Here is a 15608-nt window from a genome sequence, read left to right as displayed (position 1 = left end):
CCGTGCCGCCGTCGGCGTCCGAACGTGCGCGGCCCCCGGCCGGCCCGCCACCGGGGCCTGCGGCCCGGGCCGAGCGATGCTGCTGCTGGCGGCCGCCTTCCTTGTGGCCTTCGTGCTGCTGCTCTACATGGTGTCTCCGCTCATCAGCCCCAAGCCCCTCGCCCTGCCCGGGGCGCATGTGGTGGTGAGTGGCCTCCTGTTGCTACCGCCCGTCGCTCGCTCTCCATACCACCGCGGTCCTCGCGGGAAGGACCGGCCCGCTGTGGGCGCGTCACCTGCTGCCGTCCACCCCGGCACTGCTCCCCTCGGGCCGGGCGCCCGGCTTCGGGATTCGCCCTCGGCTGCCTCTGGCTCCTGCCCAGGCCCCAAGAGAGAGCGGCGCGACCGGGGACAGCGCCAAGGCAGCTGGGCTCCAGGGGCTGCAGCCGATCCCCACGAGCATCCCTGGGATGTGGCCATCTCTGTCCTCAGATTTCCCAGTGAGTCAGTGGAGGAGCAGAGAGGCTGAGAAACTTCGCCAAGGACACAGCGGTCGGGGGGCGGGCGGTAGGGAAAGGGGGGATCCCCGCGAGGCAGCCTGGCTCCCGAGGGTGGCCTGTGCGGGAGACACAAAGAGCAGCCTCCAGATTCCAGGAAGTGACTCACCTGCTCCGAGGCCGCTGCGCTCAGCCTGGCGGGGGAGGGGAGGGAAGAGGCGGTCTGCGGGTCGGTTGTGCTGATGTTTTTGCCAAAGCTTCCGAGCTGGGAAGCTAAGCCCGAAGGGACGTGGCTACGATTTGTTTTTTTTGTTTTTTTTCACCGGAAGCTCACATTACTCCGTGTTCTGCAAGCCTGGCAACCTGGCTGGGGGAAGGGAGCGGTGCTGGCCCACCTGTGCCCAGCGCGTTGCTGTTGGCAGGGCTTTTCTCTCCTGGCGCTCACCTCCCCAAGGTGCAGCGAGGCAGCGACTTAGGAGGGTTGCTTACTGAGCTGGTGGCGCAGGTGGCTTTCAGGCAGCCCTGCTGGCTGCGTGGATTCAGGACGGGATGGACCTGGGCACGGGTTTGTGAAGGACAGCGTGTTTCTCTGCTGTAAACTGCTTACTGCCTGCTGCTCGTGATGGCAGGGATCAGTGGGGCTTTGAGGGTAGGCTCCTGCAGGGACGAAAGCAGCACTTGCTTCCGAAAGTTTTACCTCAGCCAGTGAAAGTTTTTCCTCAGCGAGAGAATTTCTGCCACAGAAACACGGCTCTACAATTCGGAGTCCTTCAGAACCTGTGCTCACCGAAAGCCAAAAGCAGTGTGAGAAGTCTGACTTGGTGTTTAAAGTTTCGCTTAACCTTGACACTCATCCTGACCTCATCCAACTCCAAGCCTGCAGTAGGCGACCGAGGCCGTAAACCCCGGAGCTGCCGCACAGACAGAAGGGTCTCTTATTTTCACCATCTCATGTCACTCCGCTGACATAAATAATGGGAGAAGGGCATTAATAATTCAGGTGGTGTCACCATCTGTCTTAATGTCAGCAGGGGAGTGAAGTGTAATTATTTGTCTTGGGCTTTATTGCCAGGTGACGGGGTAGTGTTGGGATGGGGCGCTCATCTTTGCACCTGGCTATGGGAAGTTTTTTTTTAAAGATTTGTTTATTTTTATTGTGAAGTCAGATATACAGAGAGGAGGAGAAACAGAGAGGAAGATCTTCCATCTGTAGTTCACTCCCCAAGTGGCCATAATGTCCAGAGCCGAGCCGATCCAAAACCAGGAGCCCAGAGCCTCTTCCAGGTCTCCCATACGGGTACAGGGCCCCAAAGCTTTGGCGAATCCTCACTGCTTTCCCAGGGCACAAGCTGGGAGCTGGATAGGAAGTGGGGCCGCTGGGATTGGAGCCAGCGCTCTTATGGGATTGCCGGCGTGTTCAGGGCAAAGGCTTTGGCCACTAGGCCATCACTCCGGGCCCAGGGCAGTGGTTTTTAAACCATTCTGTAAAGGGAGCTTCAGAAAGCTGGAAACTCAGCTTATGAGAAAGAATGTGTAGAAGTCACGTAGGCTTTGCACCAATATGAGCTAATGCGAGGTCATTTTCTACGAACTTTCGGTGGTCTTGGGTTCTGGTGTGATTGTCCGGATGTCGGTGGGACACTGCTCCCACCCACCGTGGAGATCGCTGTTGTCCTTAATAAGAGCTGTGTGAGTAGAGACACAGTGACAGTTGATGGTGTTTGGGATCGCGATAAGGGGAGATGATTAAAACACGAATTAGAGCAGTTGCATGTAGCGCCCCGCCTGGGCTCCCGGCAGCACTGGTAGGGAAGTGGAGACAACCTCACTGCTTTGTTCCAGTCCTTGTGAAAATCCCGTGCATTCTTAGAACAGAATAGCACAGCCCGTTTGCTTTGAGTGTGTCCCTCAGATGACCTCCCAGCATTTATCTAGAGCTGATTTCCCGTCAACACTGACCTGAAGACTTAGAGTTCCTCTGTTCTAAGGTTTGAACTGTTTGCTTTGCTTTGACGTGAACTTCCTGCTTACCTGAAGCGAATGTCTACTCAGCACTTGAAAACATACAGGCTTTCTCTTTACCTCCTAGCTTCTACTTCCATTAAGTCATTGGATGCTAAATTGGGGCCTCTCAAAGCAATGACGTCATGGAGAGGGCCTTCAAAATCTCATGGGAATGCAATTACAAGATGTCTATTTTGGTGCAAGAGTTGGAAGTCCAATGTGTTTTTTTTCCCATAATACACATTTTTCATGAAAATTCACATCAAAATAATCTTTTAATTCCGGTTCCCGTGGCGTCTTTGAAGTGTGCTCAGACATGGCTTTGCAGATGAGTGTAGCAGGCATTTGGTTTAGATGCTGTGCTGGGAGTCAGTAGGATCGAGCGGACCCAGTGCCTTTGCTTAGGGAACTGAGACCCTCCTGGAAGAGAGGCCGGGCAGGGCGGGAGGACTAAGTCGGACGAGGAGGGAGGACGTTTGAAGCCGACTCTGCGAAGGAGTGGGGCTTGGAAGTGCGACTGGAGGAGGAGGAGAGGGGGTGTCCAGGTAGCAGGGACAGCGTCCAACAGCAGTGTCAGGGACATGTCCTTCTGGTTGATGTGGAGCTGCACGTCTGATGTCTGATGCAATTTCCTAACTGAAACAACCCACGGAATAGCCCAATTCCAGAGCCTCGTCAGGGGCAGCTCGTGCACTTTGACATGATTGTTTAATTAACCACCCAAGAGCCTCTGTGGTGTTGCCAAGTTGCAGTTCAAGAGAAGCAAGGGCGCTTGCGAGTCGCGTGGCAGTAGGTGCCCCTGCTGCAGGAGGGCTGAGCGATCATCTAGTGGGGACAGATATTCCTCACTGCGTGATTTACGTGCAACGTAAGGTCTTCACAATAATTGAAAGTGACTACAGGAAATTTTTTTTTTAATATTTATTTTATTGGAAAGATATACAGAGAGGAGGAGAGACAGAGAGGAAGATCTTCCGTCCAATGATTCACTCCCCAAGTGAGCGCAACAGCCGATGCTATGCCGATCTGAAGCCAGGATCCAGGAACTTCTTCTGGGTGTCCCACATGGGTGCAGGGTCCCAAGGCTTTGGGCCATCCTCGACTGCTTTCCCAGGCCCCAAGCAGGGAGCTGGAAGGGAAGTGGAGCTGCCGGGATTAGAACCGGCGCCCATATGGGATCCCGGCGTGTTCAAGGCGAGGACTTGAGCCACTAGGCCATGCCACTGGGCTCAGGGAATTTTTTTTTAAGACTTATTTTTATTGGAAAGACAGTTTTATATAGAGAGGCAGAAAAGGAGGAGAAACAGAGAGAGAGGATCTTCCTTTCAGTCTGATCTGAAACCAGAAGCCAGAGCTGCTTCTGAGTCTCCCCTTGGGCCGGCCTCTGCTGCTTTCCCAGGCCAGATGTGGCAGTTGGATCAGAAATGGAACAGCTAGGACTTGAACCGGCAGCCGTGTGGGATGCCAGCACCATATACCACAGCGCTGGCGGCACAATGGATGCTTTAATACTTAATGCAATAATGGGAAATCGCAGGTTTCTTAAAATTGTGGTATAATTTTCAAATTTACAATTTGATTTGTCTTGAGAGGGAGAGACGGAAAGGGACCTTCCAGCCACTGGTTCATACCTCAAAGAGCTGTAATGGGTTGGGCTGGGCCAGGCCGGAGAGGAGCCTGGACCTGCGGTCAGTTCTCCCACTTGGGCTGCAGTACGTCTTTGCTGCTTTCCTAGTTGCCTCAGTGGGAAACTTGATCAGAAGGAGAGCAGCCGGACTCAAGCCGGTGCTCTGACAATGGAATGCCAGTGTGGTGGGCAGCGGCTAGACTTACTGCCCTGCCATTCCAGCCCCCAACCATAGTAGTTATTGTTTAGACTCGTATGGCGCTTTTCCTCCAGTGAACTCAGGATAATCTTGCGGCCGTGTGGCTTGTAGTGTGAGTGGAGCTGGGCAGAGAGCAGACCTTGCTGATGCTTGTGTTCCAGCCCGGAAGTGTGGTGTGGAAAAGATGGCCGAGACCAGCACCGAGTTCTTGCAGGATGCCTCCCTGTTACTGTCGCTTCCTAAAAGGCGGAGTGTGGGTTGCTGTAAGGATGTTCCTCTGTTTGCTTTAGGTCACAGGAGGCTCCAGCGGCATCGGGAAGTGCATCGCCATCGAGTGCTACAAACAAGGTGCATTTATAACTCTGGTTGCCCGAAACGAGGTAAGTCTTTTGGTTCGTTAGTGCTATCCTGTTTATGCAAGCCTAACTAGTTGCAAGTAGTTGAATTAATCATAGCATTCGTTCCACCTACACTGGACTGGAGAAGAATTTACTGCCTGATTTAAGGTATGAGTCCTGAACTACTGGTTCTTTATCGTGTTTCAGCCAGTGCTCCCCAGCCAGGCCAGCTCCACAAATATTTCCCTGGTGCCATCAACGTGTTAGGCAACATCGTCAGTGACAGCAGCGAAGACACGCCTGCCAGGAAAGGGCCCGGCTGCCAGTCTGCAGCTGCAGGCAGGGGCAGCTCTGGAGCCGACACCGGAAGGCATACAGGTGTCTCTCTCTGCAGTATGCATGTGACGTCATGTGCAATTGGCTTTACTCCCCAGAAGTTTGGCAAAGTGTATGTGCAAGGCCACTTTTCTTGAAAAAACTAAAGCAAAAACCAGTGAGACCTTGGAGAACTTTCAAAGTAGCTATCTTACGAGTGCTTTACGGGTGGACAAACAGAAATTTACTCTGTCCTCTTAGAAAGTGACTTTCCCATAGTTGCTTTCACAGTAGCGAGGAGGAAGATATGCGGTGATGTTTGTCAGCATTCCCTTCGCTTGGAGTCACCTGTTTCTTTCACTTCACTCAGATCAAAATGTTCATTAAAATTGAGAGTGGGGCCCAGCACAGTAGCCTAGCAGCTAAAGTCCTTGCCTTGAACACGCCGGGAATCCCATGTGGGCGCCATTTCTAACCCTGGCAGCTCTCCTTCCCATCCAGCTCCCTGCTTGTGACCTGGGACGCAGTGGAGGACGGCCCAAGGCGTTGGGACCTGCACCCGTGTGGGACACCCGGAAGAAGTTCCTGGTTCCATTAGTGATCTTTTCCCCTTTCTTTCAACAAACAAGCAGATGAACTTGCAGCCACCACCAGAACTGATTCCTCTGTGTTGCTTTCAGGACAAGCTTCTGCAGGCAAAGAAGGAAGTTGAGAAGTACTCCATAAATGATAAGCAGGTGAGTCACTGTGAGCCCGCAGTGGTATAAGGGGGAGAGGGCTTGCTTCCGCTGTCCATTGACAACATACAGTGTTCTCCTAATAAAAATACGTGTTTGACTGAGAAAAAGGCATAGTTGCTTGCGTTATCTGGGAACTCAGCTTCCTGCCGGAAGTCTGCACGTTTGCCTGTGATCAGATAACAGTAGTTGTCATTTCAATTATCTGTGTAAATGAAATTTATACAAATGTTGGTGAGGAGAGGGATTTTTTTTTTTTTATTTTTAAAAATTAGTTTATCTTTAGTTGAAAAGTTGCAGAGAGAGAGAGAGAGAGAGAGACAGAATCCTCTCTCTGTTGTTTCACTGCCCAAATGGGCACAATGACCATAGCTGACCTGATCCAAAGCCTGGATCCTCCATGTGGATCCCACATGGGCGCAGAGTCCCAAGGCTTTGAGCCATCCTCTGCTGCTTTCCCCGGCCATTAACAAGGCGCTGGATTGGAAGTGGAGCAGCCCAGAGTAGAATAGGTGCCCAAGTGCAATGCTGGCATTGCAAGTGGAAGATCAACCTAAGATGCCACCATGCTGGCCACAGGAGAGAGGGAAGGCATTATAAAAGGATTTTTTAGTTATAAGATATTTTAGTGAATAAAATTGTATGCATAATGTACATTGCCATGTGAAATCCAGTAACAAATTAGCCACACACTCCTCAGCCACTAAGAAGTAGTATTTTGCAGGGTCCCTGAAGCCCCCGGTGGCCCACCCTCTGGCCCCTTCCCTCTGGCCACCCTCACCTGGTTCCTGTGTTTATCCTTCCTTTGCTTATCTCGGTAATCTTCCCTTATCAGGTCACATGCTGTGACCCTGCCCAGGGTGCTGGTTATGGCAGCCATCTTATTTTTTTAGCAGCTTTGTTAGGATTACCCACACACCATACACATGGTTGACCTGTTTAGGGCGTACAGACCAGCGATTGGCCAGTCATGGAGCCGGGCCACCCGCCCCACTGTGAGTTGCAGAACTTCTGGGTCAAGGCTCTGGACCACTGACCGGTCGTGACCATCCCACTCCCCACCCCCATCCTGCACGTCCAGAGCAAGCAGCTGGCTACCTTTGGAGAGTGACAGGCCTACTCAACCTTATTTCTTCACTCTATGTTAATTTAGAAACTTACTTATGTTGCTGTCTAAAGTGGTAAAATGGCAGTTCAGTTTTTTTAAACTGCTATTTAATGTGTGTCTTTTGTACCTCAGATCTGCTGCAGGTGAATGCCCAGGTTGTTAGCGGTATTTCTGTGATTTTGTGTTTGGCTCTGGGAGAAGTTGCACGAGCAGCTCACGGGACTGCTGAGCTGTGGCGCGTGCGCACGTTCAGCCCCCAGCGTTACACTCCGCCTGCAGTGAAGGTGGTCCCTGTCGCCACATCCTAGCCAGCACTGCTCTTGGCAGATCTAATGTTTCTGATGTTAGGATTGCCAGTGCATTTAGTCGCCTTTCCTTCCTCTGGAATCCATTAGAGATCTTTCCATGTCAATAAAAACAGCAGCAGTCGGCCTTAGATTTTGAAGTGGCTGCCGTGTAGTGTTGGGGGCACCTGAGTTTATGTGCCCTGTTGTTGGGCTGTGTGTGTTTGTTTGGCTTTTGCAATCTCTATGGCAGGTGCAGCTCCTCGTCCACGTGTCAGAGTTCTTCTCTAGGACTCTGGCCTCGTCCTATTCCCCGATTCTGCAGCTCACTTGACATGGCAGAACACCACTCTGGAAACGTCCTCCTGTTTTCTGGATTCATGGAACCAAAGATAGCAAGGAGTGGGGTGAAAAGTACGGCACTGGGGCCCTGGTGCAGAAAGCTGCGCGTGCCTGCGGCTTCTCTGGGCTTGCCCTTTGTGCTTCTCCAACTCTCTTCAGCCATCAGGGGCAAGCTTGCTTTCCACAGGGTCTGTATTCGGGGCTAGAGGCTTACATGGGGATGGAATCTGTTGAGAGACCCTGAGCCCTGGGGGGTGTTTTTTCCTGGTAATTTGCTAACACTTTCCTTTCAAAATCTCACTTGTGGCATAGATTCTGCTTACAGTTACTAGCTAATTCTGCATATAAAGTATGGAAAAGCATGTTTAAAAACTGATTCCCATGTTCATTATTTAAAGTGCTTTCGGTATGAAAATGTAGAGGAAAAAAGTTCTCGTTGGGGATGGCTCAGCAAGGGCTGCCCTGGCCCTTAGGAATTTAGATTTGCGTCTTGCACAAAATATAACTGATGTACCAAATCTGTAGATGGGGCTGGGACTGAGGAGGTGTCGTTTTACTGCATCCTTTGGTGCGACTGCCTACAGCTGGAGAGAATCACGGACATGCATGACTTCTGAGGCCCTTAGTTCCAGGAGAGGCCACTGTGCGGCCTGCAGGTGCACGCAGCTGCACAAAGAAGCAGGAGGGTAGGACCCCATGCTTCCCAATGCCTCATGCTTCCCAGTGCCTGCCTGTCTGCCTTCTCTCTGCCTGCTCGCTGTGTGCTCAGAACAGTGCCCAGGCACCATGGGTCAGTGTGCATCTGTGGCTACTAATTGTGACCTTAGCATATTTCTCTTTTTACAATGTGTTTATTTATATATATATAAATTTATTTTTATAAAAGGAAGAGTTATAGAGAGTGAGATCTGTCTTCCATCTGTTTGTTTGCTACCTAAATGGCTGTAGTTGCTTGGGTAGGACCTGGCTCAAGTCAGCAGCCTAGAATGCCATCCGCATCACCACGTGAGAGGCAGGAGTCCAAGTACTTGGGCCATCTGCCGCTGCTTTCCCAGCTCTATTAGTAGCTTCTGATTGGGAGTGGAACAGCTGGAACTCACACTGGCACTCATACAGGAGACCAGCATCACAGGCAGTGGCTTAACTCACTGAGCCACAGCACTGGCCCCCATATAAGTAAATTTCAAGCTGAACTTTGAGAGTTGGTTGTCTTCCCTGTAGAAAAGAATTGCCTTTTATTAAAAATATCCCCAAAGCCTAGATTGGATACTTGCATGCTTTTGATGTTTTTTTTTTCTTTTAACAGGTGGTACTTTGTATATCAGTTGACGTATCTCAAGACTACAACCAAGTGGAGAACGTCATAAAACAAGTAAGAGACAAGGATAACTGGAGTTAATGTGCTTGAGCATCAGTTGACTTGCTGTGCTCTGTAGCTTGGCATTGGAGAACCTCCCCAATGGGACAAATAGCTGTGCAGTTTGCATTGATTAACACTGATTTGCTGCTGAGTGATTTTGCTCTGCCGTGCTTTTCCAGGCACAGGAGAAGCTGGGGCCGGTGGACATGCTGGTGAACTGCGCGGGGATGTCCGTGGCAGGGAAGTTTGAAGATCTTGAAGTGAGCACTTTCGAAGTAAGTCTAACAGCTTGCTCACTGGAGTGAAGGCTTGTGGAGTGGAACAGATGACTTCATTCAGGAGTTCATGGCCACTTGGGAAGACGAAGGAAGGGTGAACAAGGTTTTGGGTTCAGTGCCCTGACCATCTTCCCAGGGAACCTCCGTTGTCTCGGGTAACAGTGAAGCCCTCTCTTGGGGCGTGGGTCCTTGCACCAGTCCCCTGGGGCCGTACACCTCAGGGGAGCACTGGGAAACCTGGGGTTAGGAGCAGCATTGGGTGCTTGTGCCATGCCTCCATGATGCTGAGAGCCGAAGAACGAAGTGGCTGGAGTCCTCAGAATGAAAATAGAATGCATCGCCTTCATGCTTGTATTTTCTAAAAAGCAGACATGTTGAGAGATGCTCTTAGTGATTAAGTTCAGCACCGAGGAAATGGATGTTGCAGCTGAAGTTAGTTTTTATTTGGCAGAGCCTATGCCATCTGTTTCTTCTTGTGCTGTTGAGCTCCCATTGTGGTGCTATATTTTGAATGCTTGTAAGTGAAGCTGCATTCCTCTTCTGTGGAAACGGAGACTGCTGGGCCAGTGTTGTGGCTTCCAGGGGTCTATGGGAAAGTGCTGTCAACTCTGGGATTCGCTTGAAGCCTACAGCAGGGTCAGGGTGTAGGTGTAGGCTGAGGGCTGCAGCTTAGCAGGTGCTTCACCCCTTGAGAGAACTAAGCTTCCAAAAGGAAAGGAGAACCACCCTGGATCCAGTGCCAAGGACCGCTGTGCACCCAGACCTGATGGCTGTGGGCCTCATGGCCCCTGCAGCTGGGCCCCGCCACCCCCAGTGGCCCACCGTGCTCTGGGAAGGCCAGTGTTTGCTCTCTCCCTCGCATGGTTCAGTGAGATCCGGTGTGGCTTTATGATGTGTTCATAAGGAACACTCAATTACATGCATGTTTGGTTTCAGTTTGACTTTTGTTGATATTACCAGGAAGTTGCACACATCGCAGCTCTTCATGAGGGGGCAGTTGGCATATGAGGCCACCAGAAACCTGACCCGCCACCTCCGCCCACTGCCCCGTGCTTCTCTTCCCTCTGCGGGTGTTATTAACATCCTGTCCTGGTCATCAGTCGTAGTCATAAGCCTGAGTGTGTGCCGAGAACTCCTGCCAGATCACCGAGCCTGGGGGTGGTCTCGGAGAACCCGAACATGTTTCTGTTTGGTTCCCTTTTGGCTGCTTGGTGCTGTCTTCTGTATCTGTCTTTTCTTAGCTGGATACCAAGCAGAGTTACTTTCATTTTCTTTGTGTGTGTTTATTTCATCAGAGAGGCAGGGTGTCTCACAGTAGAGGCCGTGCTGGAAGGTCCGATCCTCTGTTGCCTTTTGACACTTCAGAAACAGGTGCTGAAAAGCTGAGTGGCGAGCCCATTGCCAGCTCTGTGCTGGGACAGAGGTGTTTGATCATGGGCCCCTCTAAGTGATGGGGCTGCATGTTTATTGGGAGGTAGTTTCAGGGTCAGTACTGTAGTATTTGCTCTTGGGTTGGATCCAAGGCGAGGCGAAGTCTTCAGGCCTCCTGCTTCATACATCCCGGGCTGCAGGCAGATCAGAACCTTAGACTTTCACTGAGACTTCTCGCTCACCTGTAGTGGTGGCCATGCTGGAGAACAGGCCCAGGTCTGCTCTATTCAGAGGGGAGGGTATCTGGGATCTTGTGGTTTCAACTTTGTCAGTATCCACATATCTGTATATTTGTAAGTATGCATTTACTAGATTGAATAGGGCTGGAGCTACTCGGAAGCCCTGTCCTGGAAGCAAGTTCCAGAAGTGTCCTGCACAACCACGTACAACATGTGCTGCACTGTGCGTAAGCAGAAAGCCAGCTGTGACCGGTGTTCAGCAGAGCTGGGCGTCTGTCTGCCCTCCTGCGAGAGCAGATGATGTTGGAGCAGGCAGCTGTGGGGCGTCTGGCGCATGAGCCTCATGGGCAACATCGAGTGATCATTCCTTCACTACGCAGAGCCACTGAGCTCCCCAGCCCCCCAACTTCCCCATGGACTTCTGGTCCCATCCCCACCAGGCGCGATCTTGTGCCCTTGACCTTGTGCCCACCTGACATGACCTCTTTGTTGGCCCGCAGAGACTGATGAGCCTCAATTACCTGGGCAGCGTGTACCCAAGCCGCGCCGTCATCACCACCATGAAGGAGCGTCGCGTGGGCAGGATCGTGTTCGTGTCCTCCCAGGCGGGGCAGCTGGGCCTGTTTGGCTTCACGGCCTACTCTCCGTCCAAGTTTGCCCTGCGGGGACTGGCTGAAGCTTTGCAGATGGAGGTAAAAGCTGGCTCATTTTTGCATTTAGTCTCCACAGCAACATATTTATGTATGTTTTTATATTAAGTTAGAGGTCTGGCGTCAGTGAAAGTATATCTCTTTACAGTTTACATTTTTCCCTACACAAAGATTACAGTTAAGATGGGAGCAAAAACAAATGTTAGGTCTTGCTTAAGTACTAGCAATATCCTTACAGTGTTATTGGTCTTATAATGTATATGAATAAAGTTAACCAGCTATTTAATTCTATAGGAATTTTTCCATACTGAAAAATTAGTAACTCAGAAGAATATCAATCAGCTAATGTCTGGCTCCTGGATCTTTCTTGCCCCCTTAGACTTCTGTATTTATCTATTTGAATGACAGAGTAACAAAAAGAAAGAGAGATGGCTTTTCATCTGCTGATTCAATGCTCAAATGGCCAGAACAGCCAGGGCTGCCCCAGGCCAAGGCCAGATGGAAAGAAGTTGGTTTGGATCTCCCACGTGGATCCCAAGATCTGAGGTACTTGAGGTATTCCTGCTGCTTCCAAGTGCTTTCGCAGGGAGCTGGATCCAGCGGGCAGCAGGCAGAAGGCCAGCCAGCGCTTGCATATGGCATGTCGCTATCCCTGGCTTTGCTGCAATGCCAGCTCCTAACTCTTAACATTTGAACGACTCAAATTGGCCTCAGCCTTCTCACCTGTACAATGAGAAAATTGGAAAAAAGAATAAATCATTTAGCTCTCTTAGCAGTTGTATTTTAATATCTCAAAGAAATATTGAGGCAAATGAATGCTTTTTGTTTCTACAGTTGGTAGAATATTTTGTGTAGGAAGGGTAGTCAGGGCTAGCCTTGCAATGAGGGAATGTCGTCAGGTGCACAACCTTAGATAGGGCTGGGTCTGCCGAGGAGGCTTTGGCATCGTGGCCACACGGGGGCGCTTAGGAGCCTCACCTTACATCTGTCTAAAACCGTAAGCTGAGAAGGGCAGGATAAGATTCTTCCGTGAGATTCTATCGTCCTTAGTCTGGAAATGTGACACTACACCATGGTGTTCGACACCCAGGAAATACTTCATCATGACCCATTCTCTTGTTGTAAGAGGATGCTTTTAGGAACCCCAGTGAGTGATTGAGATCAGCGATCAGAAGAGACGCTGGACACGCCTCAGGCCGTGATGGCCGACTGGCTTTCTGTGGTTCATAGCCAGAAGGCATCCGCAGTAGACAGGATGTCAGTGGACAGAGGTGACTGTATTCCAGTAAAACTTTGTGAGTGCAGACGGGCAGAGGCTGGGTGTTCCTCACAGGCCAGCTTGCTTCTCCCTAGAACAGACCTTGCTGGTGTGTCACGGAGAGCCACACCGCCCGGACGTAGTCTGAGTGCGGCAGGGCGGCTGGGTGGTGCAGCTGAGCGCTGAGGAGCAGGCCTCTTGGGGCCTGACAGACTGGGCGGTTCTCAGGCCGAAGCACGCAGCCTCCACGTCTTCATGCAGCCTAGATCAGGCCAATAGGTTTAACCAACGGTGCTGGGAAATTGCGAATCAGAATATTGATATTTCTTTTGCAGCTCTTACCTTATAAGTTACTTTGGGAATAGCTGTTTTATTTTAAGCTCAGTTTTGGGAAATGTTCCTGGCAGATATTAAGCTGCTTTAGAGAAAGAAAACTGAGTTTTCAGTGAGTTGCTCAAGGGCACGCAGTTCACGTGGGGATGAAAGTGCCAAGGCTACGCCCCTCCAGCCTGGGGCTCCTCTGCAGCAGAGGCTGCATCTGCGTCAGGGTCAGGTGCCTGCTCATTGCACGGGGGCTCAGCTCTCGGCGGACTCAGCTCTCGGTGGGCTCAGCTCTCGGCGGGCTCTAACCAGGCAGGTGAAGGGGTGCTTTGGAGATGAAGAGTCAGCTAGCTGTTTTCCCCCAAGTCTTGTTTTGCAGAGCCGTGTCAGGACTTACGGATTGAGGGTAAAGTGCAGCTGGAGGTTCAGGTTTCATATCAGCTGAAGACAGAGGTGCTTCAGGTCCTGGTGCTGTGGTGTAGCGGGTTAAACCTCCACTCGTGGTGCTGGCGTACCCCGTGGATGCCAGTTCTTGTTCTAACTGCTCCGCTTCTGATCCAGCTCTTAGCTTTTAGACAGGGAAAGCAGCAGAGATTGGCTCGGATTCTTAGGCCCCTGCACCCACCTGAGGAACCAGGAGGAAGCTCCTTGCTTCAGATTGGCCCAGCTCTGGCCCTGCAGCCATTTGTGGGGGTTGGAAAAGGGGGTGGAAGAGCTTTATACTATCTCTCCTTCTCTCTGTAACTCTGCCTTTCCAATAAAAAGAAAAATAAGTCTTTAAAAAGAAAGAAGCCATAAAGAAGAGCAGAAAGCAAGAGAATTGCTGTCACCCACGGTGCCTCCCTCCCCGGGTCTTGAATGGGACCTGCCTCACAGATCTGTTACAAACGGCCTCACATGAAACAGCCTAAATACCTGCCTTGCAAGCAAGGGTGGGGGAAGAATAACTTAGCAAATCTGTAGTAGAACTTCCAACAAGCAATTTCTGTAAATGAAACTATATAGTTGCTCAAATTCCAGATAGTTTTGTTAATCCATTTGGTTTAATTAACTGTTGTGCAGTAGAGAGACAGATGGAGAGAAAGAACCTTCAGTCTGCTGACTAATTCCAGATGCCCACGGTGGCTGGGACAGGCTGGGCAGAAGCCGGGAGCTGCACGTGCGGTGCCAGCCTCCCCTGGGTGCAAGGAGCCCAGTGACCTGAGCCGTCACTGCTGCCCGTCAAGGGCTGTTGGCAGGAAGCGGGGTCAGGAGCCAGAGGCAGAAACCAAACCCGGGGACTGTCAGAAGGCCCGGGCAGTCTTAAGCAATATCTTCACCACTACACTAGGCACCTACCTCTGATTTACTTTAGCTTCTTTAAGATTTATCTATTTTTATTGGAAAGGCAGATTTACAGAAAGATGGAGAGACAGAAAGAATGATCTTCCCAAGTGGTTGCAACAACTGAGGCCCTTGGCCTCCCTGCTGTGTCCGAGGGCAAGGTGGGAAGGAGCAGCCTGCGTGGCCCAGCCCCCGTGCACAGCCATAGCGCTGCCCCAGCCCGTGCCACTGGAGCGAGTAAGGAACTAACATGAGTTCTTGAGCAGGCCTCAGTCTTCTTTCTGCTTGAGGCTGGGTGGTGCCAGAATGGGAGTGTCACAGGAGGAGAAACAGACCATGACAAGCCAGCAGGAATGGCAATGTGCAGGCGTGACACAGTGACATGTGAGCAGCCGCGTGGCGAGCCCGCTGTTGGAAAGCCGTGATTCAGCGGTTTGGTCTGGTCCTACACAGAGCAGGAGAGGCCCAGCAGCCTTCACTTCCTGTGCAAGAGACTCGGGAACCGAATGGAAGACGGCGTGTGCTCAGTGGACAGGACTCCTCTTTTAGCAGATTGTTCCTTCAGTGTTGCAGAAGAGGGCAGGGGATGTGTGTTTTGTTGACATCCAGGTACTTTGGTCATAGAGTGCTGTTGGGTAATGACTACATGGCTGCATCGCTGGTTAAGTTCCTAGTTCTCAGAGGCGCCCACCCATAACTGGAGGAGAGCTTGGGGGGCTTAATGTTCTGGATCAGACACAGTCCATGAAGGAACTGGACCAGCTTCTCTACCCCATGATCCAAGAGCCCAGCCATTAGACAGCTGTCCTGAAAAACTGAACAATTTGACAGTTCAGCCATGACCTTGAGCTTGGGAAGCACTGCTTTGAAGTGCTGTGTGATGTTAGCTTGGGTACAATCCTTGCTTGTCACGGGCACAGCGGAGCAGCTGCCTAGAAGCAACTGCCTTCACGCGGGCGCTTGGCATCATTCTTTGTGTATGGGAAGTCGAATTACCACTTACTGGTTGCTTTGAAAAGGTTATTTATTTTTTTTAAAGACTAATTTATTTGAACGGCAGAGTGAGGCAGAGAGATCTCAACCATTAATTACTCCCCAAATGGTCACCACAGCCAAGTCTGGGCCAGTGGGAAGCTAGGGACCAGGAACTCCATCCGGGTCTCCCACGTGGGTGGCAGAGGCAGTGAGGCAGCTGAGATTCAAGCCTGCACTTCCAGATGGGGTGCAGGTGTCACAGGCAGCGGCTTCACTTGATGCCTTGTCACGCCAGCCCAGGAGACAGAAACAGATGGACAGAGATCTGCCATTGGCCAGTTCACTTCCCGGATGCTCACAGCAGTCATAGCTGGGTCAGCAGCCAGCAGCCAGGAACTCAGTT

The 15608-nt window shown here is 51.2% G+C and overlaps 1 protein-coding gene across 2 annotated transcripts in view; it reads left to right on the top strand.

Annotated features, from left to right (window-relative positions):
• KDSR (3-ketodihydrosphingosine reductase) overlaps positions 1-15608 on the top strand; it is a 29703-nt gene continuing 14095 nt past the window's right edge. Inside the window, exons 1-6 of one of the 2 annotated variants that reach the window (XM_040985093.1) lie at positions 1-184; positions 4597-4686; positions 5640-5696; positions 8737-8802; positions 8970-9065; positions 11179-11370. In XM_040985093.1, the coding sequence (XP_040841027.1) occupies positions 77-184; positions 4597-4686; positions 5640-5696; positions 8737-8802; positions 8970-9065; positions 11179-11370 (609 nt within the window). In that variant the 5' untranslated portion in view covers positions 1-76. The remainder of the gene's footprint in view (positions 185-4596; positions 4687-5639; positions 5697-8736; positions 8803-8969; positions 9066-11178; positions 11371-15608) is intronic. The other variant, XM_040985094.1, reaches the window with a different exon arrangement.

Source organism: Ochotona curzoniae, unplaced genomic scaffold (genome assembly GCF_017591425.1).
Source record: "Ochotona curzoniae isolate NIBS_2020 unplaced genomic scaffold, NIBS_Ocur_1.0 contig_43, whole genome shotgun sequence".
Taxonomy (NCBI): Eukaryota; Metazoa; Chordata; class Mammalia; order Lagomorpha; family Ochotonidae; genus Ochotona; species Ochotona curzoniae.
The sequence above is the reverse complement of the archived record's forward strand: the minus strand, read 5'-3'. Positions and strand labels throughout refer to the sequence as shown.